The 26,090-nt window shown below is 39.6% G+C and overlaps 2 protein-coding genes across 2 annotated transcripts; one reads left to right on the top strand and one right to left on the bottom strand.

Annotated features, from left to right (window-relative positions):
• The first annotated feature begins 2,026 nt into the window (after positions 1-2,026).
• Positions 2,027-16,559, top strand: LOC138080207 (calaxin-like). The gene is made up of 5 exons (XM_068973156.1): positions 2,027-2,081; positions 9,702-9,857; positions 11,077-11,181; positions 13,909-14,060; positions 16,353-16,559. The coding sequence occupies exons 1-5, from the start codon at positions 2,027-2,029 to the stop codon at positions 16,557-16,559; spliced, it is 675 nt and encodes a 224-aa protein (XP_068829257.1).
• Positions 16,560-19,947: 3,388 nt separating this feature from the next.
• Positions 19,948-26,063, bottom strand: RBM48 (RNA binding motif protein 48). Its single transcript, XM_068972867.1, has 5 exons — positions 25,953-26,063; positions 25,239-25,429; positions 23,634-23,779; positions 21,786-22,339; positions 19,948-20,216 (listed from the first exon to the last, which is right to left on the bottom strand). Exons 1-5 carry the CDS (start codon positions 26,061-26,063, stop codon positions 20,130-20,132), a joined length of 1,089 nt encoding a protein of 362 aa, XP_068828968.1. The 3' UTR covers positions 19,948-20,129.
• Positions 26,064-26,090: the final 27 nt, after the last annotated feature.

The following is a 26,090-nucleotide window of genomic DNA, read 5'->3' as shown; positions in this document are numbered from 1 at the left end:
TGCCTGTTACAGAGGGTGTGCTAATTATAGTGGCATATGCGCGAAACATTTTGGCATGACGAGAAGCTGAATAAATAGCTATTTTACCTAAAAATAGCTGTGTCCTTATCAGCTCCCTTTGAGCCACAAGTTATAAACATTAAGAAACACTATTAAGTATGAAATGGTAGATAGATAAGACATGTCCCCAAATTTTTAGCAAATTTCCCTAAACTTTATGCTTGAATTTTCATAATCTTTCCTCTTTAAAGAAATCTACAAGGTTTTGAGTACACAGCAAGTTGGGGAGATATTTTTTATCCTAAAAGAAGTTTCTCAGAATTGTTCATGAAATGCTAAAGGACAGGACAAACGTATCAAGTTACTTGTTGATGAGATTTGCTTTGAACGTACAAGTATACCTTTACAGACTGGTCCAGTATAGGATGATTACATACCACTAAAAGCAGCAGTTCATTTTATTAGACTGGAGAAGGTGATTTGGCAAAAATTGTATTCTTTCCAGGTTGTGCTGACTGCCTAGGAAACTACTTTTTCATTGGTCTTCTTGTAGTAGCCTTAACAGTCTTCTGAAGGGTATACAACAAAATTTGAGCAGGTGATATTATGTGCAAGTTAATAACATCTCTTTCTCTCTCCACCAAACTCGTTTTTCTTAAATAATTATATACTTTATAAACATAAAACATGTTATTTGGATAATGATGCCAAGGTAACTGCAACACAATTGATGAGTGTCTGGGTTGAGAAATTGAATTTATACCTGGTGCTACCTTTTTCTGATTGTTTTGAATTCCTTTGGTTGCCTTTAGTATATTTAGGTGTTTAAAATACCCTCAGATTATTTGGGCTTCCCTGGTGGCTCAGAGGTTAAAGCGTCTGCCTCCAATGTGGGAGATCCAGGTTCGATCCCTGGGTCGGGAAGATCCCCTGGAGAAGGAAATGGTAACCCACTCCAGTATTCTTGCCTGGAGAATCCCATGGACAAAGAAGCCTGGTAAGCTACAGTCCATGGGGTCGCAAAGAGTGGGACACGACTGAGCGACTTCACTCAGATTATTCTGAATTTATTTTATCCAGAGTATGGATTCATATTCCTCCAGTCAAGATGTGTTAAGAGCCTAATTTTCTTCTAATTTCATGGAGAACAATTGACTAGCCACTAAGAACAGTTATTAAAACTTGCCAGTTTTCAAGTTAAAATCAAAGAACATTTGGCATTTCCTTAAGAAAAGTTTTGGGAGTTTTGTTTTTTCCCAGTTGTATTTGCCTAGTTTGTTTTTATATGTTATTTAAAATTTAGTAAGAATACATTGTTGTAGATTCTGAAAGTCATGTTAGTACTTTTCTCCCTTGCCTTACCACAGTGAAGACCAGCAGACATACACAAGGAGATATTTGTTCTTTGTACCAGGATTCGATAGTAGACATGAGAACGGTTACCATCTTGGCCAGCTTTGACATGATCATACTATGTTTCCCCACCAGTCAGTCAGAGAAGTTGGAGGGGTAACTGTGAGGATTTTATGTTTCTCTAAAGTTCCCAGATTGAGGCCTCTCTTTGCTTATCATGAGAAGGTACTTGGTTAGAGTTTTCAGAGAAGGTTATATATAACCTTTGAAGGAGCTCTTTATAGCCTAGGAAGTTATTTAATTTCTACTTAAAGATAAGGTCTTTATTGTTATTATGTGTTCATCCGTAAACATTTTCAACTGTAGAATTTGTTCTCAGGAAATGTAAATGGCAATACTCTTAGATACCACTTTAAGTGGTGTTGAACCACCAAAATCAAAATTGGATGAGCTGTAATATTTCCGATCACAAATAATATCACTGAAATCACTGCCATTATTGCATATTTTTCCAATTACTTGAGAACCTTCTGTGTTTGGTTGCTGGGATGTTGCCATGGTCACACTCTGTTGGTGTGGAGTGGTGAGTTGAGGAATCAGTGGCAACTCAGGACACCCAGGCTTGGAAGTAGGCTGTCTGAGAAGTCTTCATTGTTTTGAAGCCGCACTTGACATGGACCAGAAGGTTCTGAAGAGACTGGTGGACTCCATCAGTAAGAGTGTCAACTGTAAGTAGTGACCAGATACCCAGCACTGCCTGAACATCTTCAGTCAAATAAAAACATTGGGTAGTTGGCCATGAACAAGTGCTTTATAACCCCAAAGTAGAGTTCTCCTATTTTCTCTCTAATATTTTGGTCATTTTAAAAATACAGGTAGTAAGTGAATGATAATCCCTGGACTTACACGGAAAATATTTCAGTCATCAGGTGTCCTAAAATACAGTACATATGTGGAAAGACTAGCTTGAGAATTTACATGACAGTGTAAATGCTAAAGGATTACGTGCCTACGGAGTTCTGATTTTATTATAGTCTGAACTTTAATGAGAGATTTCAAAGTATAAAGGTTTACTGTGACAATGTCCCTGAATTCTCTGGCGCAAAAGCCACAGCAGCAAATGACTGCTGAACTTCACAAGATTGATAGAGACACGTAAGGTGTTTTAGATGTTAAATATCTTGCTGCTTTTGCACATGGCAAGTGTTTATTAAAACTAATAGATTTTTTTTTTAGAATTCCTTGCCCTGCCAGATTTTAAAACGTAATCTTGTGAATTTTTGTTTCTGAAGCCTGACCACAAGCAATCCTGACTGATTTCTAAGAATTTGTTTCTGGACTTTGAGGAAGTAATTTTATTTCAGCCAGCTTTATGGCCTCCTTATTGGGCACTTCCATTTTTCCTTGTGTGACCTTGGCAGGATGGTCACTACCTTGTTCAAGCATCTCATTGTGGATATAATTCAGTTTTCTCTTTTCTTGGTTGGATTTTAAATGATCTAAGCTCCTCAAGCACTCCTGGGTCCTGTTTCACTCCTGTTGTCCTGCTGCTGCTGCTAAGTCACTGCAGTCGTGTCCGACTCTGCGCGACCCCATAGACATCAGTCCACCAGTAGTTGTCCTGCTACCCTAAAAATCCATTCAGCAGATTTACCTAGTGTTGAATGTAGTAAGACATGCCTGCTGCTGATAGCCGGAGTTTTAGAGCACTCAGAAGGGAATTATGTTTACTTTGGAAATCTGACTTCTCTTCCCTTCCTGATGAAATTGTTTTTAGTGGTGTCTGCTACCCATATGTGTGTTTAAAATCATTGTTACTAATATTTGAAAGCAATTCTCTGAAATAATCAGTAGATACGGGCATGTAAAACTTAATGAGAAAAAAAATTGAGACCCATATCCCATATAGTCGTCTACAAAGAAGATATAGCTGTTTAGAGAAAAAGTAGTTGCATTCCTTCCTTATTCCAAAGTTTTGACACTTGATAATTCTTAAGTTACTGTTAACAGTTCAGACCCTAACTACGTGAACAGCTAGTGACCAGGATAACCAGATTATTAACAGCTGATGTTTGTTGAGCTCTTCATTGGCAAGATACTGCAAAATGGTTTACGTCCATCATCTTTTCTTGAAACAGACCCATTGAGGTAGGTGATGTTAGCCATGTTCTTAGGTGAGGAAACTGCATCTTAGATTAAGTTGTTTGTGTAAAGTTACCCAGTCAGTGGACTTTTTGTGGGGGCTGAGCTAGTCTGATGTACACCCAAATAATCTTTATTTTTTCAAATTAATCAGCATTATAGTCCCTAATGGTCATTCTGTACCCTGTTGTACCATAGTAAGGGCACAATGAAAAGCTGTTGAAATCATTTCTCGTTCTTGAAGTCCTTCCAGTTGAGACCAGAATAGACAGTGTGCTCTCATGACTAGAATTTGGTTGATGATGGGTAGGGGTTGGAAGGACTAATAAGCTATTGCTGCTTTGGCCATCTCAAGAAGGGACTGTCTTTATTTCTCTTGGTGTTCTGTGTGACAGAAAGTTGAAGCGATTTTTCCTGGGCTTTGCTTTAGAGCTTCTTAGGAGGGAACCTTCATAATTTGCTAGGTTCCTCAAGTGCCACGTGGCCATCCAGTCAAGCTGCTACCATTGTGTGACTCCGTGCTCAGATCATCAGCTGGTCATCTCCAGTGACCTCACAAAGGAAATTCACTACCTTGCCAAACACCTGTTTCCTTTTTTTTTTCCCCTGACAGATCTAGACTCTTGTTTTCTAGAGCTAATATGACTTCTTTCTTCATTTATACTGCTCTCTAGAGCTACATTGTTCATTTTAGTAACTACTAGCTTCATGTAGCTATTTAAATAAAATATGTAGAACTTAAAATCCAGTTTTGGTCACAAGAGCCACTTTTCGGGGTTTAATAGCAACAATTGGTTTGTGGCTACCAAATTGAACAGCACAGATATAGAACATTTCCATCATCTCAGAAAGTTCTAGACATTGCTGCTCTAGAGTCATGCAAAGAAATTATTCCATTTTCCAAATAATGGCCCTTTAATCTGATGGGGGAGGCAGATAATTATTTCATGGTATATAGTAAATGGCTTCATGGGTGTGTAACCTGTGTGTTCTCATAGGACCCCATGCTAAGTTTAAGGCTCTGCTAACACTGACTTAAATAATGTTTTATTTTTTATTCTTACTTGTATTTACTTACTTATTTGGCTGTGCCAGGTCTTAGTTGTGGCATGCTGGGTCTTCGCTCTTCCTTGCAGCATGCAGGATCTAGTTCCCTGACCAGGGACGTAACGAGGGCCCCGTGCATTGGGTGCACAGAGTTTTAACCACTGGACCTGCATTTTCATTTTGCATTGGGCCCACACATTCTATAGTTCACAGTGGCCATGACCTCTTATTTGTGTAGTATGGTAGGAGTAGCTCCCCCATCAGCATAACCTAAAGGTTAATATTGAAAATGTAGATCCCTGAGTACCACCCTTGATGTATTTTTAAAAAATCTCTTGTCAGTGGTGCCAAGCCTCCAGATCGTTCACTTCATGTATTCTTAGATACCCATAAAGTTTGAGCATCCTGATCTGAATTGTCTTTTCTACTTCAGACTTCAATTCTGTAGCTTAATGTCAATCCCAGTTTGACAGTGAGTTGGGAATTGACCCAGTCTTTTTCACACAGATTGTCATTTTTATACTTATGTACATTAGCAGACTTTTTTAAAGATAAGTGAAGAATTTTTAAATTATTCTTAGTAGTGTCATGTGATTTCATTCATCTGATTTTGGGCATCTCAGACCTACTCTGAATCTTGAATCTGATCCAGCATATTCCTTAACTTCTCCAATTTACAAGTGATTGATTATCATTTGTTTAGCAAACATGTATTGAGAGATTACCGTTGTCCTAGGCTCTACTGGTTACTGAATAGATATTAAAAGAAAGGTAAGAGATTTTGCTAAAATCCCAAGTATTTAGTGAACTAAATTTCCCTGATCCACTCCTACCAGATGGAGGAAATAGTTAAATGCAGTATGGTTTGACTTTGTAAACTCATGAGCCTGTCTTTTCTGAGCACTCAGGAGTTTTTAATACAATTGATCATCTTTTTTAAGACTTAGACCAGGACGACCTAAGGGCCCACTAGTCCAATATGTGGCTTTTTCTGTATTTGTGATACATAACATGAGCCAATGTGTGTGCATATGTAGGTTTGTGTACATATTTCCTAGCTGTGTCTGCTGAACAGGCTTTACTCTAGCACCACTACCATACTCATACTTGTGGTCTCCCAACTGTGTGGAGGTTTTTCCCAACAAACGGTTCTCTGTGACATTAGCTGAGTGTCCCTATAATTTAACACTACCTGGGGAGCATCAGATTCTACAGGTTAAGAGTTCAGTCCTACAAGACGGTACCCCACCAGATGCCAGTCACAAGTCCAGGTTATTAGCTGTGCTTCTGACCAACTGGCTACAAATCGTGACCCCCTCCTTTGTTCAGTTAATCTGCTAGAGCACCTCAGAGAATTCAGGATGCAGCTTACTCTCCAGATTACCAATGTATTATGAAAAGATATAATTGAGTAGCTGGACGGAAAAGATACATAGAGCAAGATATGTGGTAAGTGGTGTGGAGTTTCCAGGCTTTCTCTGGACACCTTTGTGTGTTCACCAACCCAGAAGTTCCCTCAAGCCCCACTTTTGGGTGATTTTATGGAGGTTTTATTACACAGCCATGACAGATCATTAACTCTATTTCCAGCCCCCCTCTGGAGAAGGGATGGAGGTGGAACTAAAATTTCCACGCTTTTAAACGACTTGGTTTTTCTGGTGACAAGCTCCCACCTAGGAAGAACCAACAGTCACCTCATTAGAACAAAAGACATTCCTGTCAACAAGGAAATGCTAAGGGATTTAGGAGCTCTGTGCCAGAAACCAAGGGGAAAGACCAATTTTTTTTTCCTGCCTGTTATTCCACACGGGTAATACAAGATGGGACTGGCGAGTAGTGCCAGAAAGCAAGGAAGTGTTGCAAAGGGGTGAGGGCATGTGAAAGAGAAGAGCCAACTGGAAAGCTCCCAGCGGCCGAAGCTGAAACAACTTGGGCAGCAAGATTGTTGATAAGTGACATAGTATTGGCCTAAAGTAAACATATGTGACTTCATACTGATGTAAATGATTTAAAAAAAGGAAAAGAGACAAATCTTCCTTTGAAGAATTTAATAGTATAAATACCCCTGCCCTGTGAAGTGGAGTTTAATTAAACCTTTATCATGAGAGACTGGCTTCTAAGGAATAGAGAAAGGGCAAGTAGACTCAGTGGAGAAACTGTCGACTGACTTAGCCGGGTGATCCTGCTTAGCAGCAGGGATACCTCACGTTAGTGTCATGTACCTGATACGCGACAAGAGCAGCACTTCACCCTCTAGTCTTCTTCCCCAAAACACAACCACAATTTAATTACGAGGAAAGCATTAGGCAAACCTAAGTTGAGAAACATTATGCAAAATAAAAACTGTCAAGGTTATGAAAAGGACTAAGACTGAAAACCTGCAGGATTGGAGGAGACATGAGAGCCACGTGGATCCCGCATAGGATCCTAGAATGTAAAAAAAAGAGGAAACTGGTGGGAAAATGGGTGAAATCTATAATTTAGTCAATAATAATGTGCCAATGTCAGTGTACTAGTTTTGACAAATGCCCCATGGTTGTGTAAGATGTCAGCAGGAAGAAACAGTGAAGAGTTTATGGGAATCTTATTCTGGCTGCATCTCTTATAAAACTATTCCAAACTAAGAAGTGTAATGAATAATGGGTCAATCTCTAGTTTATGAACACCATTCTCATTACCCACAGTTTCTCAAGTATCATTTACAGGGGTTCTTTGACCACACGTGTAAGGTCTTTAGATATAATGAAATGAGCTGCATAGATAAAACTCAGAGGAAGTTACTACCTGCTGAAGACTGTGTTTAAAATGCTTGATTATTTTGTTGGATAACTTGTATCTGATTCAGAGCGTTCCTGACTCCTGACTCACTCTCTTCAGATATCCATTTTGCATTGCTGTAATACTCACACGTTAATTCTCCTTCAGAGTTGAGTAGGGCTAGTTTCAGGCAAACGTTCATGTAATGTGTGCGCCATAAGTTGTGTCCACACACCTGAGCTGTGTTCCTCCTCATATTCCATAAAAGAAGGGGAAAAAAGAGACGGTTTTTGTCCTCAGAGCACCTGCAGCCCCTTCTGTGACCAAGTCTTGAAAAGGCACATTGCTTTATTTCCACTGTACTCTTGGTTGAAATGGTGGTCAAAAAATCCCCCTAGTTTTAATTGAAGGAGACACAAACCCCATCTTTCTAAGGGAGAAGTATCAGAAGTCTCATTGTAAGAAGAGCATATGAGTGGGACAGAATTTAAAATTATCTGGGAAAGTATAACCTGTCACATCTAAATTGACCATTCATAAGGCAGTTTCAAGACTCCACTGACAAAGTGATCCTCCTTAAATGCAAATCTGATCCTGTTAACTTGCCAGCCAAAATTTTTCAATAAGCCCCTCTGTAAAGTCAAACAGTTCTGCCACCTAGCTGCACCAAACCGTCTGTAGCTCTGAGAATATGCCACCCTGCCTTCAAACTGCCTCCTCGTAAATGCTTACTCCTGTGACTGCTTTAGCTCAAGTGACACCTTTTCCTGGAGCCCCGTCTTACTCACTTACTGCCTTTCCCCACTTAATGGTTCCTTTCTTTGGGTCACTACCAAACACTTTAATCACAGTGTTTGTAACACTTTTATTTCACTTCTTTGTCTCTTGACCAAAGTGTTATAAATTAAGGGCAGAAATGATGGTGTACTCATTGCCTAGGTTCATGGGAAGCCCTTAATAAATGCTTATTAGATGGATAAAAATGACTTTTATGTCAAATTTGGGGGCTATGTATGAAGCCTGAGAATGTAATTCAGTTCATAAATAATATTAGGTATCTTAATTGTTTATTCTATAGATTTATCAGCCTTTTCCCTGAGAGTCAAGTCATTCCGACCATGTTAGAAGCCCTAATGTAAACTGCATATTTGCTGTCAGTTCTCATTGGTTTCTGTTGGGTAACTTGAAATCATCTCAAAGACAAAACCTAAAAAAATACTTCTTCCTCCACCCTCCCCAAAAGAGGGAGGGAGAAGAAGGAAGAGAGAAATAGAACTAGTAACCAGCTTCCCTCCTAACTCCTAGTTCTCTCAAATCATCTTTAATTTATAGAATCAGACTTTTAGAAACTGAGGGAATCTCAGAGATCATCTAGAATAATACTCAAATTTTACAGGTGGGGACTCTGAGGCATACAGAAGTTGAATTGTGTTAAGTCAGCTATGTAGGATAAGAAATGGAAGTGGAACCCAGATACTTAAGTCCAGTACCCCCAACCTACAAAGCCTAATCACTTAGTTCTCAGTTCGGACAGTGCATTAGAGTCACCTATGTGCTTCTTAAATAGCGTATCAGGCTCCCTACCTGCTTTCTGACCTCGTTTCTGTGGTCCTAACCAAAGCTTATTGCTCCACACCAGGCTTCTAGGCTTCCAGTTTTCCCCTTCAATACAACTTTGCCAGGTGGGTTTTCTTAAACCACTTCTCAACCCTAACAGCATAGAATTAGCTGAGCTTTTGTTTCAAAGGTAGCTCCTGGACCCATTGTTGGTAACTGTGACTTAGTAGGTCTGGGGCAAGGCCTTTGACGAGCAATGAGAGGTGGATGATTTTCATACAGAGGCTCCAAAGATGATACCACAAGAAAGCCTGCTCCAGTAAAATAAACGTTAATCTTCTGACCAGGCATTCAAGGCTCTCTGTCAAAAGCCTGTCCTCTTCAGTCTTGTTTTTCACTTCTTTCCAGCTTGCTGTGCTCCCAACAAAACGCATTCAACCTCAGTCTCAGTTCTTTACTTGACTCATGTTATTCCCTCCTCCTGGAGCTCTCCACTTTACCACCCTGAATACATTGCTTTCTGGGTAAATGCTCTGCATCCTTCAGGGCCCAGTTCAAAGTCTACTCTCATGAAAATAGCACAACCCTTTCTCATACAGATGTCACATGTCTATAGTGGGGAGTGTTATATGACATCACTTAACATTTATATACTGTCTTAATGAGACATCTGAGTGGCATCTATCTTGATTGTGTGAGCTCTTAAGTAACAAGTCCATGTCACAGTTTTTAAACCACTAGTGCATCAGAGAAACAAAATACCTAATTAATAAAATATATTTAATTGGGTTGGAGAACTCAAAGGTTAAATCTAAGTTGTATTTATTTGTATTTTCATTTTACAGTCAAAAAGAGTGAAATAGAGTGTCTCATAAGAATTTTTCACAACGTGGTGGGAAGAGGTGATATGAAGCTTGCTAACGCTGGACTAGATCGTAACACATTTCGAGTGATCCTGCACTGCATATTCGGAATGACTGATGATGTGCTAATGAATAGGGGTAAGGGGTCATGGAGACTGAAATGGACCAAGCTGACATGGCAGGTGTGTGTGTGTGTGTGTACACACACACACACACACACACACACACATATATATATATATATATACACACATATATTCAGTTTTCACCAAAGCCTGAAATTTTTTAATGTAAAAACTATAAATATAATTCTGGTAGTGCTACTGATTTAGAACAGTACATTTGATTTGATCATGAGGATGGATTTTATTATAAACTCACTCAAGTTGTCTCATAGCTGTAGTACTTTGAGAAAGAACCAATAATGAACTAAATAAACGGGCAGTATTTTTTTTTAAAGATAAGTTTGTGGTTTCCGTTGTCTTTGGATTCCTATGCTGTAGACATGTAAAATATGTAAAGACATGTTGACTTCTTCAACACAATAAGAAAATTACTCATTGTATTGAAAAAAATTAAATAATTTTATATTTAAAATAGGAAATTATATAACGTGATCCAGTTTCAGTAACAAACTTTTAGTCTTGACATGTGTATACACCATGAAAACAATATCATGTCATGTGGTGGCGCTCAGTTATATCCGACTCTTTGCAACCCCCATGGACTGTAGCCCACCAGGCTCCTCTGTCCATGACATTTTCCAGGCAAGAATACTGCAGTGGGTTGCCATTTCCTTCTCCAGGGGATCTTCCTAACCCAGGGACTGAACTCTCATCTCTTGCATCTACTGCTTGGCGGGTTCTTTACCACTGAGCCACCTGGGAAGTCCATAGTCAAAATAATTAATGTTTCCATTACCCCCAAAAGAGTAAATAATAATTTATTTTCTATGGGATAATACCAAAATTTCATTGGTAATTTTTAAAATAATGTATTATTTTACTAATTGATCTTTAGGTATAATACAGATTCTTTAGAACAGGATTTTACCACTCTTTTCAGAATAGTAAAAATTACCACATTGATTATCTACATTGTTGGTCTTTTTTCCTCAAAATAGCCATACAAAACATCACAAGTGATGCTCATCATTAACCATGGGGAGGAGAATGGCTTCTTTCTGTAAAAATCTATGGGAAATATACTTCCAGTTATTTTTTATTCTTTCAAGAAAGATTGTGCCAAAACCTTTTGTCCCCCTCTTTGTAGGAGGAAATACTTTTTTTTTCTATTCATACTGCTCTTGAATAATAGCTATAAATTACAATACACTAACACATTCTTTTTCTTTCAGTATTTTTTGCATTTGACAAAGACAATGATAACTACATAAATGTGAAAGAGTGGGTTAAAGGACTATCAGTGTTTCTTCGAGGGACTTTTGAAGAAAAGCTGAAGTGTAAGATTTCTATATAAATATTAACATATAGTCAATTTTATATTTAATTAATCCATAAATAATTTTTTTTTAAATATAAACTCAGTGTTATTCTCTATAGCACTCTTGCAAAAGTAGTTCATGAGAGCTGGGGAAAGAAAAGGCCGAGGAAATGAGCGACCTATTTTATAGGCGAGTCCCTAGACCCAGGACTCTTACTTCACTAGTTCTGTAACAATCAGATACCACCAAGGATGGCTCTTTGGCTCAAGGCCTGGGCAGATAACAGCAGCTACAGGTCAGGATGGGTGCCAGCTATGGTCACAGGCAAGGCTGAGATCTCTGGGGCTGTGTCTGGGCTCAGCAGGAAACGGGCCTTGAATATGGGCAGCCACAGTAGTTCCCAGTGGGACTATTGCTTGTCTTTTCCTCCGAGAAAGTATGAGGGCTTAACACAAAACAAGGTAGAGCACGCAACTGTCAGACATCAACACTCTATTGTTAGAGTAAGTGCAGGTGAATAAAGAGCGGGAATAAGACTGAGGCAATGAGATCCCAAAGGAAGGAAGTATTATAAAGGGAGCTTCCTACAGAAAAGCGTCGTTAGGAATTCCAAAGACGAAAATCTCCCAATTCACAATTTCGTAGCGCTAGCTCTGGCTCACCTCACCTGTACCCCTGAAGTGATGCGTGTTTTCTATGTTTGACACCTCCTGTGCCAGGATTTGGGGTGTGAAACCTAGAAAGAGAATAGGAACAATTTTAAACAACAGTGTTCAAGGGAACAAATGTCAAATTACTTAGGAAAAACTGCAGAGTTCTAAGTATGTAAGCAAATTTTTATCCCTTCTGCCACTTGATTCTGGATTTGGGATGGTCAAAAGAAAATCTCTAAGTTAAATACATGTTTTTAAAATGATAGTAACATTTTAAAGACTCATCAACTGTATTTGACGTTTATGACTTTTGTTTCTCTGTTTTATTGGGGGGAGGTATTTTTTTTTTCCTTAATACTTAAAAATTTGAAGTATAATTGACATACCGTTGCTGCTGCTAAGTCGCTTTAATCATGTCCGACTCTGTGCGACTTCATAGACGGCAGCCCACCAGGCTCCACCGTCCCTGGGATTCTCCAGGGAAGAACACTGGAGTGGGTTGCCATTTCCTTCTCCAGTGCATGAAAGTGAAAAGTGAGAGTGAAGTCGCTCAGTTGTGTCCGACTCTTTGCGACTCTATGGACTGCAGCCCACCAGGCTCCTCCATCCGTGGGACTCTCCAGGCAAGAGTATTGGAGTGGGTTTCCAGTGCCTTCTCCAATTGACATACAACATTGTATAATTCCTTTTTTTACTTACATGTTTTTCCCCCCACTTTTCTCCAGTCTAATTTTCACAGGATACCATTAAGTATAGTAGTCACTTGTTCCTTATAATTGCAGTGTTCTTATACAGAAGTCTCACTGAGAAATGAAAAGTGAAGTTTCATGAATGTAAATTCTTGTGAAAGGGTTCGTGACGAAGTGCAGCCAGACATGATGAATTGCTGTTGTTTAGTCTTTAAGTCATGTCCAACTCATTTGCCACCCCATGGACTGTTGCCTGTTATGCTCTCTGTCCATGGGATTTCACAGGCAAGAATACTGGAATGGGTTGCCATTTTCTTCTCCAGGGATATTCCCGACCCAGGGATCAAACCCATGTCCCCTGCATTACCACTGAGCCAGCAGGGAAGCCAGGATATAATGAATAGCACCACACTATCAATGTTTTTTTCCTTTTCTAATCTCACTGCCTAAAAATACTTCATGTATTATATATTTCAAGACATGTTAATTTGGGGAAAATACTATTTCTAGTAGGGTTGTGTCACAAGCTCATATATGCTATATATTAGAAAAATGCAACAAAAGAGCTAATCTGATACTCTGGAATTTAATACATGGTTCTTTTTCTTCCTCCCTCCCTCCCTCCCTCCCTCCCTTCTTTTCTTCCTATCTTGCTCTTCTTTCTTTCCTTGTCTCTCTCCCTCTCTCCCCTCCCCCCCTTCCTTTTTTTCTAAAAACATTTAATTAGATTACTAACTCAAGTAGATTACTTACTACTTCTCTGCTATATTCCCAGGACCTGAATAAGGTCATTTGTGGGATGAAGGTATGATAAACTGTAGTAGTGCTTACATGGTGCAGTGGAAATCATAGAAATCGTTCTCCAGGGAGAGATGGATCATTCTGGATAGTGAAATGGTCAGTCTCCAAGGAGATGACAGACTCACTACCCAAATATATTGAAAAATTTTTTTTGTCAGTGATATAGTGATGTGTATGCACTGGCTTTTTTACTCTGTGTAAGAAGGAAATTATAGCAGTAAGATACACAGACATATTTATATGTGTATTTATGAAAAGAAAGACTTTATTCACATATGTGTGTGTGTGTCTATCTCACAAAGGATATTTAGTCTTGTGGAAAGATTTATAAAATTCTCCACCGTGTAGAATGTTATTGTTTAGTCGCTAAGTCATGTCTGGCTCTTTGTGACCCCCAGGGACTGCAGCACGCCAGGCTCCTCTGTCCTCCACTTTCTCCCAGGATTTGCTCAAATTCATGTCTACTGAGTCCATTGAGTCTAGACTGTAGATTGTATAAACTGTTTCTATCCTTCTTTAATTACATACTGAAATAACTGAGAAGACTAATGACATTTTAACTCCTTTTATCCATATCTATTAACTTCTTATGCTTTGAAAAGTTTGTTTCGAAGTTTATTATTTCAATGGTGACGGTTACATTTCTCGAGAGAGAATATATGACATGTTGAAGAACAGTCTGCACCAACAGTCACCTGAAGAAGAGACTGATGAAGGAATAAGAGAGTTGGTAGATATAGCATTGAAGAAAATGGTAAGAATAAAAAAGTTGTAATTCACTATATCCAGTCAAGTGGGTGTGAGAAAGCTAAAGTAATGATTTATTTCCCTACGTACTGAATGTAACCTTCGTGAGGGCAGGAGTTCTTGTTTGATCTCTGCTCTATCCATTGCCTAAAGCAGTGCCTGGCTGACAGTGGTTACTTCATAAATATTTATGGGATGGCTGGGTTATTAAATGATGCACTACATTAAATGAATGTTATTTTTATTTATTATTGCACTATCAGTAAATCCTCCTTATCTGGGAAGGAGGGTGATAGATTTAGTTCTTTTAAAATTGAATGCCACTGTAGTCTGTCTTCATGACCTTTGCTTTCTCATCCATCTCAACACTCATAATGAAATAACCCGTATAAAGTGCTTACTACATGCTGGGCCCTTCACAGAAGTTTAATATTTAAACATGTTTCATCTTCGAAACAACAGTATGAAGTAGAAAATATTCTCTCTATTTTGCAGGTGAGAAAACTGAAGTGCAGATAGGTTTATACAAGGGCATGATGGAAAATGAAGTGCAAATTTTATCTTTCAGTGAAACCAGTAACACCTCTTGATTATGGCCATAGTGATTTCTTTTTCTTCCTGTGACCCTAGACTGGATACCAATCGTTTAAGACTGAGGCCACCAGGGTCCAGCTCACTACCTCTTTGGAGTTCAGGAAGTAAGCGATGAGACGGTCTGCCGAGTCTCAGATTCAGCTAACATACCAGAGGGTGTCCTCTTCCATTGGAAATGCTCAGTAGCCACTGAGAGGTGGGAGGGCAGACTTCTTGAGACAGTATCCTTCCCAGTACCACACCCACTCCTTCTTTTAAAATAGGTGGTTTTTTTTTTTTTTTTTAACCTACTTGGCTGCACTGGGTCTCAGCTGCAGCACATAGGATCTTTAGTTGCAGAGTGCAGGATCTGGTTCCCTGAAGGGTGACTGAACCTGGCTGGGCTCCCTGCGTTGGGAGCATGGAGCGTTAACCACTGGACCACAAGGTCCACCCACCCCCTTCTTTTGGAAAGAAAATGTTATGGAGTGAATCTTTTTCTGAAAATTATTCAAACCTTTCTTTAATTACAGCCCCCCAGCAACCTTGATTTAGTTATGCCCAGAAGTGAAAAAATAAGGACCTATCAAGTCAAATCCAAATTGAATGAAGCAGTTAAAACTATTCATAATCTATGCACGTGATTTAGTAAACTTCCCATAGTCCCTGTCATGAACACTGCATCCCAGCCTGGCCTGCCTGCTTCCTGACTTGCATTCCGGCTTACTGTCAAAATCCATGCTGAGCCATTCCTCTGCTCTTCCTTGCCACCTATCTACACCCCAACCATCCTTAAGGGCCTAGAGGAAGTCTGCGAGCTTCTTCCCATGATCCTAGTCCTTCTTGCTCTCTCAGTGCCTGCTCCTTATTAGGCAACTTCACTTTTACACATTTTTCGTTATATCCTTGTCTCAAGTTTAAGAGGTGCTTTGTGAAACAAGACCAAAATTAAGAATCTGGCACTATTTTCATCACAAAAGTAGCAGGATGATAACGGGCTTCCTCCAATTTTCTGTTTTATTTCCCCAACTCGGTTAGAAGTCCTTTAAGGATTTTGATTATTATTATTTCCTTATCTGGCCTCACCGGGTCTTAGTTGTGGTGTGCGGGATGCTAGCTGCCGGCCCACCAGGGAAGCCCCCCGAGGGACAGGGTTTTACATGCCTAAGGTAACGCTGGGGCTGCTGTGACAAAGTATCATATTCTGGGTAGATGAAACAACTGGAGTTTATTTCTCACAATTTGGGGAGTCTGAGAAGCCCAAGATGAAAGTGAACCTGCCAGGTTCACTTCCTGGCTGAGAGCTCTTCTTGCCTTGCTGACAGCCGCCTTCTCAGTGAGTCCTCACGTAGCAGAGAGAGGGAGCTTTGGCCTTCCTTTTACTCATAGGGACACTAATAGCACGTTGGGGCCCTACCTTCGTGACCTCATCTAAACCAAACTTACCTCCCAAAGACCCCCACCTTCAAATATGATCCCATTTGCAGTGGTTAGAGCTTTAATTTGGGAAATGTGGAGAGACATTCTATTCATAATATCAGGTATTAGATTAAAAGGAACAAAGTAAGTTGCCTCCATAAATAAGCATCTTTTGACGTGCGCAGGTAGTGCCTACGTAAGTGTGAACTTGTTTGAATTGGTAAAATCTTTTATTCTACAGTTATTTTCCATGCAGAATTAAAATTAACTACTCTGTCATTTACCAAGAAATCATCTTCCTCTCTAGGATTATGACAACGATGGCAGGATATCTTTTGCAGATTTTGAAAAAGCAGTGAAAGAAGATAGACTTTTGTTGGAAGTGTTTGGACCATGTTTACCGGATGCAAAGGTACAGTGGCAGCAGCGAATTGGTTTGGGGGAAATTTTCAAAGGATCTGAAAAGAAATACTTGATAGACACTTACCTCTACAGGGTTCCAACCTACTGCTGAAGTTCAGGCAAGCAAGGTCTCTGCCCCATCTCAGCATTTGGGACCCAAGATGGTAGTGACAAAGGAATTATACTCAACTCTCAGCTTTTAACCACCTTCAGTTCAGTTCAGTTCAGTCGCTCAGTCATGTCCGACTCTTTGCGACCCCATGAGTCACAGCACGCCAGGCCTCCCTGTCCATCACCAACTTCTGGAGTTCACTCAGACTCACGTCCATCGAGTCGGTGATGCCATCCAGCCATCTCATCCTCTGTCATCCTCTCTTCCTCCTGCCCCCAATCCCTTAACCATACACAATTCCTAATATTCTGGATGTTAATATTTTCTCCCTCCAAACCCAAGGTATATTGGCTTGCTTGAGATACAACAGCAAATACAGAGTGGATTCAGCAAGAACCCATCAACTGCTAGGAGAAAATTTGATCTCTTTCTCATTTGTTGTCAATGAGAATACACTTTCAAAAGTTTTAGACACATGCCTAGTACTTTATAGTATTTTATTTGTGCTCAAAAAGTATTTAATTTGACAAAGGTTTTCTGAGCCAGAAGAGCCGGCTTGATAATTGACTTCACTATTTCTTAATTCTTCCTTTGAGCAACTGTGCTTTGCAAACACGTGACACAGGAAGAAACTTTTTATTCTCTGCAGTAATTTAGACGGGTGATTTTGTGGATGAATTTGCATAACATTAAGCTATCCTGCATAGCTCAGTTGGTAAAGAATCCGCCTGCAATGCAGGAGATCCCGGTTTGATCTCTGGGTTGGGAAGATCCCCTGGAGAAGGGAAAGGCTACCCACTCCAGTATTCTAGCCTGGAGAATTCCATGGACTATATAGTCCGTGGGGTCACAAAGAGTTGGACACAACTAAGTGACCTTCACTTTCACTTTTTCACTTCAAGCTCTCCTTATGCAGATTCATCCACCGAAATGTTAAGCTATCCTTGGTTTTCGCTGGTGACTCAGACAGTAAAGAATCTGCCTGCAATGCAGGTGACCTGGGTTTGATCCCTGGGTTGGGAAGATCCCCTGGAGAAGGGAATGGCAACCCACTCCAGTATTCTTGCCTGGAGAATTCCTGGAAAGAGCAGCTTGGCAGGGTACAATCCATGGGATCTCAAAGTCAGACACAGCTGAGCAACTAACACTTTCACTTTCAAGCTATCCTTAAGTCATCTCAGCTTGTCCTGCTGTAGTTTATCCCCACATTTTAACTGTCTGGAAACCTGTATTAAAAATCAATGTGTAAAAGGCAAACTTCTTTTTAAGAGGACTGATGGGTTAAACAGTATAGAATAACAGACTGAGTAAGTACTTAGGTTCAGATGGTACAACCAGGGTTCTTCAGCTGCTCCCCTAGAGTCCATCCATAGCCCAGTTATCTAGAGTCTTACTACTCCAAGTATAATCTGTGCACCACTGGTACCACTTAGAAACTTGTGAGAACTGCATTCTCAGACCCCTCCTCAAACCAGCTGAATCAGAACCTTTTTTTCTTTAGTGTGCGACACAGTTAAGGTTCATTTTCTCTGTCATGGTCCATCCTGTGTCTGTGGCCAGGGATGGGGAGGACCGCTGGCCTCCATAGTCATAGAAAAGGTCAGGGGCACAGAACCCACAGAGCAGCTCCTCCCTTCAGGACTATCAGAAAATTTTTAATTGACATAAAATACACCTGTCATAAAAGCAACCCACTCCAGTACTCTTGCCTGCAAAATCCCATGGATGGAGGAGCCTGGAAGGCCGCAGTCTGTGGGGTCGTTAAGTCGGACATGACTGAGCAACTTCACTTTCACTTTCATGCATTGGAGAAGGAAATGGCAACCCACCCCAGTGTTCTTGCCTGGAGGATCCCAGGGACGGGGGAGCCTGGTGGGCTGCCGTCTATGGGGTCGCACAGAGTCGGACATGACTGAAGTGACTTAGCAATAGCAATAGCAATGTTAAGCATACAGTTCAATAGTGATTAAGTACATTGATGCTATTTTGCAACCAATCTCCAGAACTCTGCTCATCTCACCAAATTGTAACTCTGTACCCATTAAACAACTTCCCAGTCCCATCACCCACCAGCCCTTGCCTGAATCTGCATTTTAATAAGACCCCAAGGAAGAGACTCAGAACACCTAAACGTCTGAAAAGCTGATCTAGACAGCAACTTGCTCTAATTCTATGCTGAAGTCACTAATGTATTTTTTGACTAAGAGTGCCACAGAAAGTACAGTTAACCCTTGAATGATACAGGTTTGAACTGGGAGGGTCCACTTGTATGTGGAATTTTTATCTATTAATAAATACATATTATATGATCCACTGTTGGTTGAATCTGAGGATACAAAACAGCACATATGGAAGGCAGACTGTAAAGTTACATGTGGATTTTTGCATGGAGGGTCAGCAACCCTAACCCCACACTGTTCAAGGGTCAACTGTGGGTAATTATCTCACGAGGAAGTAGGGCCAGTCCCCTTGCCTGCAGCTTCTTTTAATACCATCCACAATGCAGTGCCATCCTAGCAAGCTCACATAACGTCATAAACGAAGGTGAAACTTTCTAACCTTTATGTTCAAATTCAGTCCATTAGGCAAGAGACCCTTAGGCTCGGGAGAGAAGAAAAAGAGACACCATCTGGTGTGGGCCTCTTCTGTTACTGTTACCAGCAAATAAGAAAAAAGGGAAAACAGCCTGGACACACTTGGACTTCCAATCATGTGGCCCACTGACAGGGAAAAAATGTGGGGAGCAGTGGTGAAAGTCTGCCATTCACAAACACTGATTTGTTTCTGCCTCAGACGAAGTGAATTATCTTTGAAGTTAACTAAAGCATATATGCTGCTCGTTTCAGATTTAACAGTTTATTAACTTTTTTGCTTTACAGAGTTGTCTTGATTTTGAAGCCCTGGCATTCCAACACACCCTGACTTCTAATTTTTGAATGTTACTCACCCAAAATTATTAAAATCAGAAACAGATCCTGGTTGCCTGTCTTTACATTGTAAAGTACCTATATTTGCTTCAGTTGGTTTACATATAGTGATTGCAACATGAGAAATAATGTTGTAATGAATGATTTCTATAATAGTAAGTATGGATCCAAATAACATCAATTGATATAGTAAGTAATGATAAACTAATTAATTTGTTAAGTTAAGCCAACAACCTTAGATCTTGGAGCAAATGTTGTGAATCAGCCATTCACAATCCTCTTTTCTCCCGCTTCCTCAAAAACAGAAACAGAAAACCTAAACACCTGACATGCTACACTCTTCTGTTAGGAACAGCAGTGGGCCCAATTCCAGCCAAAAAGATGTAACCAAAGTCACGGAGTGGAGGTTCTGGAAAAGTTTTATTTTTTTAAAAGGGACATAATTGGCTGGCATGTTCTTTGTTCACAATAAAGTAATTTTAAAAGATGAAACTAAATTAGACAAGTAGCTTGAATGAAACTACAAAGAATAACAGTGCATTAAAAAAAAAAAAATACCAGCAGTAAAATCTCTTCAAGAATCCAAATGACAGCTGAAAAATAAAAAATAGTCCTTTAAAAATATTAATTTACTGCAGGCGATTTATATCCTTCTCCTTTGTTTTAAAGGACGACTTCTATGCACATCTTCAACTTTGTCCTCTGGAGGCTTGGGCACAGATGAAATTACCTAGTTTTAAAAAGAGAACCACCAACAGTTTAAGTTCTATAGTAGGAGAGTAATACACTGTTAGAAGAGGTAAGATGTACACCCGGGAGCTTAAGCCTTGCCATCACCACATTTAAGGCAGGCAGCCCACGTTCAAGGTGCAGCCTGCAATCCAGATACAGAGCAGTCTTCTGTCCAAACACCGATGGGAGTGAGATTTTTAAAGCCAAGAAAAATTTTCAGGGGAGAAAAGTAAATGTATGCTCTACTTTAAGTCACTTTTAATTTTATGAATACAGAGAGATACCCTGGTTTTGTGTAACTTGAAACACGGATAATGTTTGATATATTCAGAGACAAGGAGGCTCCAGCTAGGATGGTGGAAGAAAAATGTAGAGAAATAAGCAAAAATGCTAGAATCCTCAATTTCTCAGGGAAAAATGAAACCAAATACATCAGAACAAAGTAGACAATGTAAGTTAAAGCACACACAATAGTCTTCACTTAAAATGGAAAATTACTAGAATCTGACATAACTGTATTTAGTATTTTTTCTTCTGCAATTTCTAAATCTAGGATTTGGACCTAACTTTTTTCTTGAAAACACAGTCAACTCTGGCTAAGATAACTATGTGTGTGTCTGTGTCTATCTGCACCTGCAGGCTGGGCACCAGCAGAAGCGAAAACAATGCTATAGAAGTTTAAGCATAAAAAAAAAAAGAAGTTTCAGCACAGAAACTGTGTCCCTCAGTTTTTATTATTATAAAATAATTCCTCGTCCTTAACTGGATATAACTTTGATGTTAAGAAAAGGTACATAAAATAATCTACCTTAGCCTTTCTTAATCACATTTGTGAAATATATGTACCACTATGTGAAAAGCACTTTCTGAACCTGAGTTCAAGTACAAGAGAACGGTCTTTCTCCTTCAGATAATGATTTCTAAAGGCTTGCCCCACAGTAAGGTATCTTTCAAAAGCTATCTCAAATGTTAACTTTTATTTGTGCTTAGAAAATGGAAAATGATAATGTAAATAACATTAAAAAACTACTACTTAAGGAGGACCATCTATCAATAGGTCTTACGAAATTAGAATTAAAATGCAGACCTTCAGGCCTAATCTTCAGAAATCTCACCTTCTTCTAGGATTATCAAAGAAGCAAAATAAGCATTTGAATTTTTAAATTTGTAATTGTGAACTTGAGAAATAAATTATAATAATTTCCCCTCAATGCAGTAGTTCTCCACATTGGCTCATATTAAAACTATCCGGAGAGGGATAGTTTTGTTTAAAAAGGGAGGGCCTGGGCTCCATTCTCATAGACTAATCTGACTGAAACTACTGCTTTTATATTTTCTACCTAGAGTAACATAAAATATATTTAAAGAAAGGATTAAAGGTATCAAAACAAATACATATCTGTAAGTCAAATTCAGTTACTTCCACATAGAATTGTAGGAAAACATCTAAAAATTAAAAATGGAAAAAAGAGGACAATACTGAAGTTCCTACAAATAATTCTCCACTTAGCTGGTAGTCCTTATAACCAAACTGTCTCTTAGAAGTTTCTTTTTTAAACTATCTTACCTCTTTGAGTTTATTCCGAATTAAATTCACTGTTGTATTCAAGGAATCATCATGCATGTCCACTTTAGGAATGTCTGGTAACCGGGGGCCAATCATAACCTCATTACTACTTGTGCATGCTTCAAGAAGGGTTTCACGTTTGCAGTCATCTTCTCGTCTTCTTTTCCGCTCCTGCAGTTGTGTTGTCCTAGGCATAAACCTGTCAACTGCCTCTGAAGGAGCGAGAGCCTTCTGTGCGCCATGACGGGCCAATGAATTTTGTAAAGTTTTCATCTGCATTTTCTGGAGAGAGTCACAGTGGTCACAATGCCCCAGTGTGTCATCAAAGTTTCTACCATCCTGAGAGGAGTTTGATGGTCTGTCTACATATTCTCCTGATGAACATTTACACTTTGGGGAGAAATAACACAACGGCAACTCAGGAGAATAAGGAAGACAAAGATCTGAGTTCCCAGTAGAAGTGTTCAGAGAGGCTGCAGGAAATCCAGATGTCTTTGAATGGAAGTTCCCTCTAAAATCTTTTGCATCTTTATGCTTCTTTGTCATGTAATGGTCTGTATGTTACAATTTAAAAGGGAGGGAAAGGGAAACAGAAATGGTTCATTTACTGTTTTCATCACATAGAAACAAGTAATTTTAAAAAGAAACATTAAGATGTTAATGCTACCCTAAAAAATTTATTCTTGAACAAGTACTGTATTTACATGGTTTAAAAGCTAAAAAGGTTATCTGTCCAGTCTTCTTCCCCTCCCACTTAGCCCTCTTGTTCTCCTATAATACCCACTTTTCTGTATCTGCTTTCCAGTTAACTCTACATCTTGGAGAGTTTTTCCATGTTATTACACAGAAAACTTTATATCTTCAGAGTACTTTTACTATTTGAACGTATTATGCCTAGTTTGTGTTTGTGGTTTTTAAAGAAAACAATATGCTGGGTCCATATCTTATCATTTCTTTCGCCACACATACAGGTTTTCCTGGAACCAGTTATTTACACATTTACCCAGATTACAGTTCAGGGCCTATGAATGACCAAAGACTCCCAACAGCTCTTGCCAAAATTTCAGGTAAGTTTTCCACTTCTCTCTCCACACTGCCAGGTGCCCCTTACCCAATCAGTCAGAAACTCATTATAGTCAACGGCTTTTTAGACACTTTGTCTTTTTAACCAAAGGGTGAAAATCTGGTAATTTGCGCCTCTAGAATTATTCAGATTTCAGACCACACACACTATCATAGTCCGGTGCTGACTCCTCTCATTCTACAATCCATGAACTAGATCCTGTGACTCCATTCCGTGCACTGGGAATTTGTGTCCAGGGCAACTTGATTAGAAACATGGGGCATCTGGCCAGCTGGTGTGGATCAAAAGTGGAATTTTCCCACTGTTTTCAGTTTTAGATTCGCAGTGCAAACTGGTCTGCACATCAGAAGTTGTTTCTCACTGCCTTTTGGTCAAAGCCTTAATTCCTCAGCATGGACACAGGCCTTTCAGGATTCACTTACTGTCCCCTTTATCTCAGATTCACATGTAAGCTGCTGTGTTGTGGTTATATTACTCACAGTCCCTTAAAATGCATGACGCTCATTTATTCCTCTGGCCCATCTTTCCATCTGTTCCTCTCCCTTTCTGGGTAATGTCTACTTTCCCTTCAGAACTCAGCCACCATTCTCATCCTGTAGGAATCTTCCATGAAATAACATCTATCCCTTCCCAGGCAAGATTACATAACATTCTGTAAAGAAAAAACTTCGTAGCTTATAGTCACTAGACTGGGAAAACTCTAGGAGGGTAAACTCAGCAAAATGCTGACACATAGGAGGTGTTTAGTAGCAGGCTTTACATACCTTTATTTTTAGTCATTCTTGCTACATAAGCATTCCTCTCTTGTAATTTTTTTCTGGTTTCTTCAACTGTTTCAAATTCTGGAGCATAGCACACATGAAGCAAGCCACCAAAGAAACTCTGCTCATCCATTTTTCTCTTGGCTATCCTAAGCAGAAATTCACGATACCATGGTTTACTTAGGGTGAAAGCTTAACTAGCATACAATGCATTGATCTAAAAAGCAAAGTCCAGACTTTGTTGTATACATAAATCCTATAGCTTGGGAGCTACGATGCTCTGCACGTGAATGGTATTGACCCTACTGATCCACCGCATATTCTTTCAGAGCCTTTTTCCCCTCTCCCAAGAGTCTTCATAGTTTTCCAAACATATCCAGACTCCCTTTAACCAACATAAGATTCAGCTGGTTGGCCTGAGGTACACAATCTGTGGTCATGAAATAGATTCTGTGTTAAAAGGCCCTCGAGAATTAGCTCATGCCCAGCTTAGCCTTTTTAGCACAATGTGTTCCTATAATGGGGTTCAAAGATAATAAATTAATAAAAATATCACAATTATAAACATTTAATAATGGAGAAAACACAAATATATAACAGTAAATGAGAAAAGGAGAGGATAGTATTCATTTAATGTATACTTACTAAACATCTATGACTGGCCAGGAATTACTACAAAATTAAGTACTTCTGTGTCCAAGGTAAATGGTAAGAAATATTCACTGAGATTTTACCATGTGCCAGGCAGTGGCCTAAATGCTTCAGTTGAAATCACACTTTTCAACATCCCTATGATGACTCTGAGGCATGGGGAGATTATTTGTCCAAGCTCACCTTGGTTTGTGGAGCCAGGATTCAAATCCACATGTCACACTGTAAAAGGGGTGTGGGAGATGCAAAAGCTTCGTGGAATGAATACACAATAAGGAAATATACTTCCCTAACCATGAGGAGCTGGCAAGTTGGTTAGGGCAGTGATATTATACATAAGAGCAACTGGAGAACAATATATGACCCATATACCCCAGTACTATTTGTAGCACAGAAAATGTGAATTGTAATAGCCAGGGAAGGGATGGGTCTTGAAGCATATTAGTGACAAGAATATAAGATAAGGCATTTCATATTTCCCTTACTACAGCAGAGGATATATGCTATACAGAAGAAAAAAAAAAAAAGATGGGGTCAATTCATATAGGTGCATAACAAGAAACCTAACAGCTAATGTTGTTTACCGCATTCTGAGCAGGAGGCATCTGCTAAGCCCTCTACATGGATTATCTCATTTCATCCTTACACATTTTATAGGACAGGAAAACAGGTTTAATGGGATTAAATAACTTGTCCAAGGTCATCATGTTAGTAAGCAGTGGAACCTGAAAACTTAGTCCAAACCCGGTTTTTAATCTACCACCCTACAAGACAGAAAATGGGTACGCATGGGGATGACCTAATGGACAGACTTTTGATAAAGCTAACACATTAAGAATACTGGAGAAAAATAAAAAGCCATGTTAGATTACTGAGTAATTCATGAAAGAACGAGGGAGGCCAAAATGATAGCAATGGGAACAGAGGAAATGAGACACTGCCCGACTTGTATATTACCTTGCGCTTTGTAAACTGAGAAATTTAATAAGATAAACTTCTGTAAAGTCTTCTGCTGGGTATTCATCTAGAGCATTATACTGTTCAATTGCACCATATAGAGCAAATCGCTCGACTAATTCCTTCATTGCTCCCACGGCAGGAACTCCTTGTATTAATAAGTACCAAGACTCCAAATTGATTGTATAGACCTAAAAGAAATGCACACACATTAAATGTGTTTCACAAACAAGCCTAGGACAACCTGTTACTATTAGAAAAAAAAAAAAAACCTGAAAACAAGAACTACTCTGTTCAGGTCTGCAGAAAAGGTTTGTTTTTTGTTTTTTTCTTTTTAATCTGCCCTTCTCTTTGTAGAAACAATAATTCACCCTACATGTGAGGGCTTCGAGCTAAAGCACATAATAGACTACCTCCAATCGACATGTCTTCAGAAGCTGCCTCGGTAAATGTTACAGGAAAGAGTTAAATATTCACTACTGTAAACACGGAAGATACGACTAAAACACATACCCCGTTTTCACGGAGCTCCAACAGTTGACTAAAGAGGCCGCGAGAGTATCTGCTACCTGGGTACCGGCGTTCCTCACACTCATCTCCAGCAAATGGATGTGACCGCAGCCTTTCAAGACTTCATTTACATTAACTGGGCGTGTGAAGCTACAGCTCACATAAAGCTACCGACGACAACGAATGAAACCAAAATCACTTTACCTTCACAGCGCGAGGCCGTCGGCCCTCCCGATACTTGGCTCTCGAGTCACACACAGCCCTTTGGACGTGGTGATCGAATACGCCCCCAACTTGCCCTCCACTCGACGCCATCTTGCCGGCTTTGGCCCTCGCAGAGAC

This window comes from Capricornis sumatraensis, chromosome 5, assembly GCF_032405125.1.
Source record: "Capricornis sumatraensis isolate serow.1 chromosome 5, serow.2, whole genome shotgun sequence".
NCBI lineage: Eukaryota > Metazoa > Chordata > Mammalia > Artiodactyla > Bovidae > Capricornis > Capricornis sumatraensis.
Note: the sequence above shows the minus strand (reverse complement) of the source record. Positions and strands in the feature narration are given on the sequence as shown.

Coding starts and splice junctions, on each gene's coding strand:
- LOC138080207 (XM_068973156.1), top strand. CDS start 2,027: ATGGACCAGAAGGTTCTGAAGAGACTGGTGGACTCCATCAGTAAGAGT. Junction 9,858..11,076: donor TGATGTGCTAATGAATAGGG/GTAAGGGGTCAT, acceptor TTTTTCTTTCAG/TATTTTTTGCATTTGACAAA. Junction 14,061..16,352: donor ATATAGCATTGAAGAAAATG/GTAAGAATAAAA, acceptor CTTCCTCTCTAG/GATTATGACAACGATGGCAG.
- RBM48 (XM_068972867.1), bottom strand. CDS start 26,063: ATGGCGTCGAGTGGAGGGCAAGTTGGGGGCGTATTCGATCACCACGTC. Junction 22,340..23,633: donor AAGAATGACTAAAAATAAAG/GTATGTAAAGCC, acceptor TGTAACATACAG/ACCATTACATGACAAAGAAG. Junction 20,217..21,785: donor TTCGGAATAAACTCAAAGAG/GTAAGATAGTTT, acceptor TTTTAAAACTAG/GTAATTTCATCTGTGCCCAA.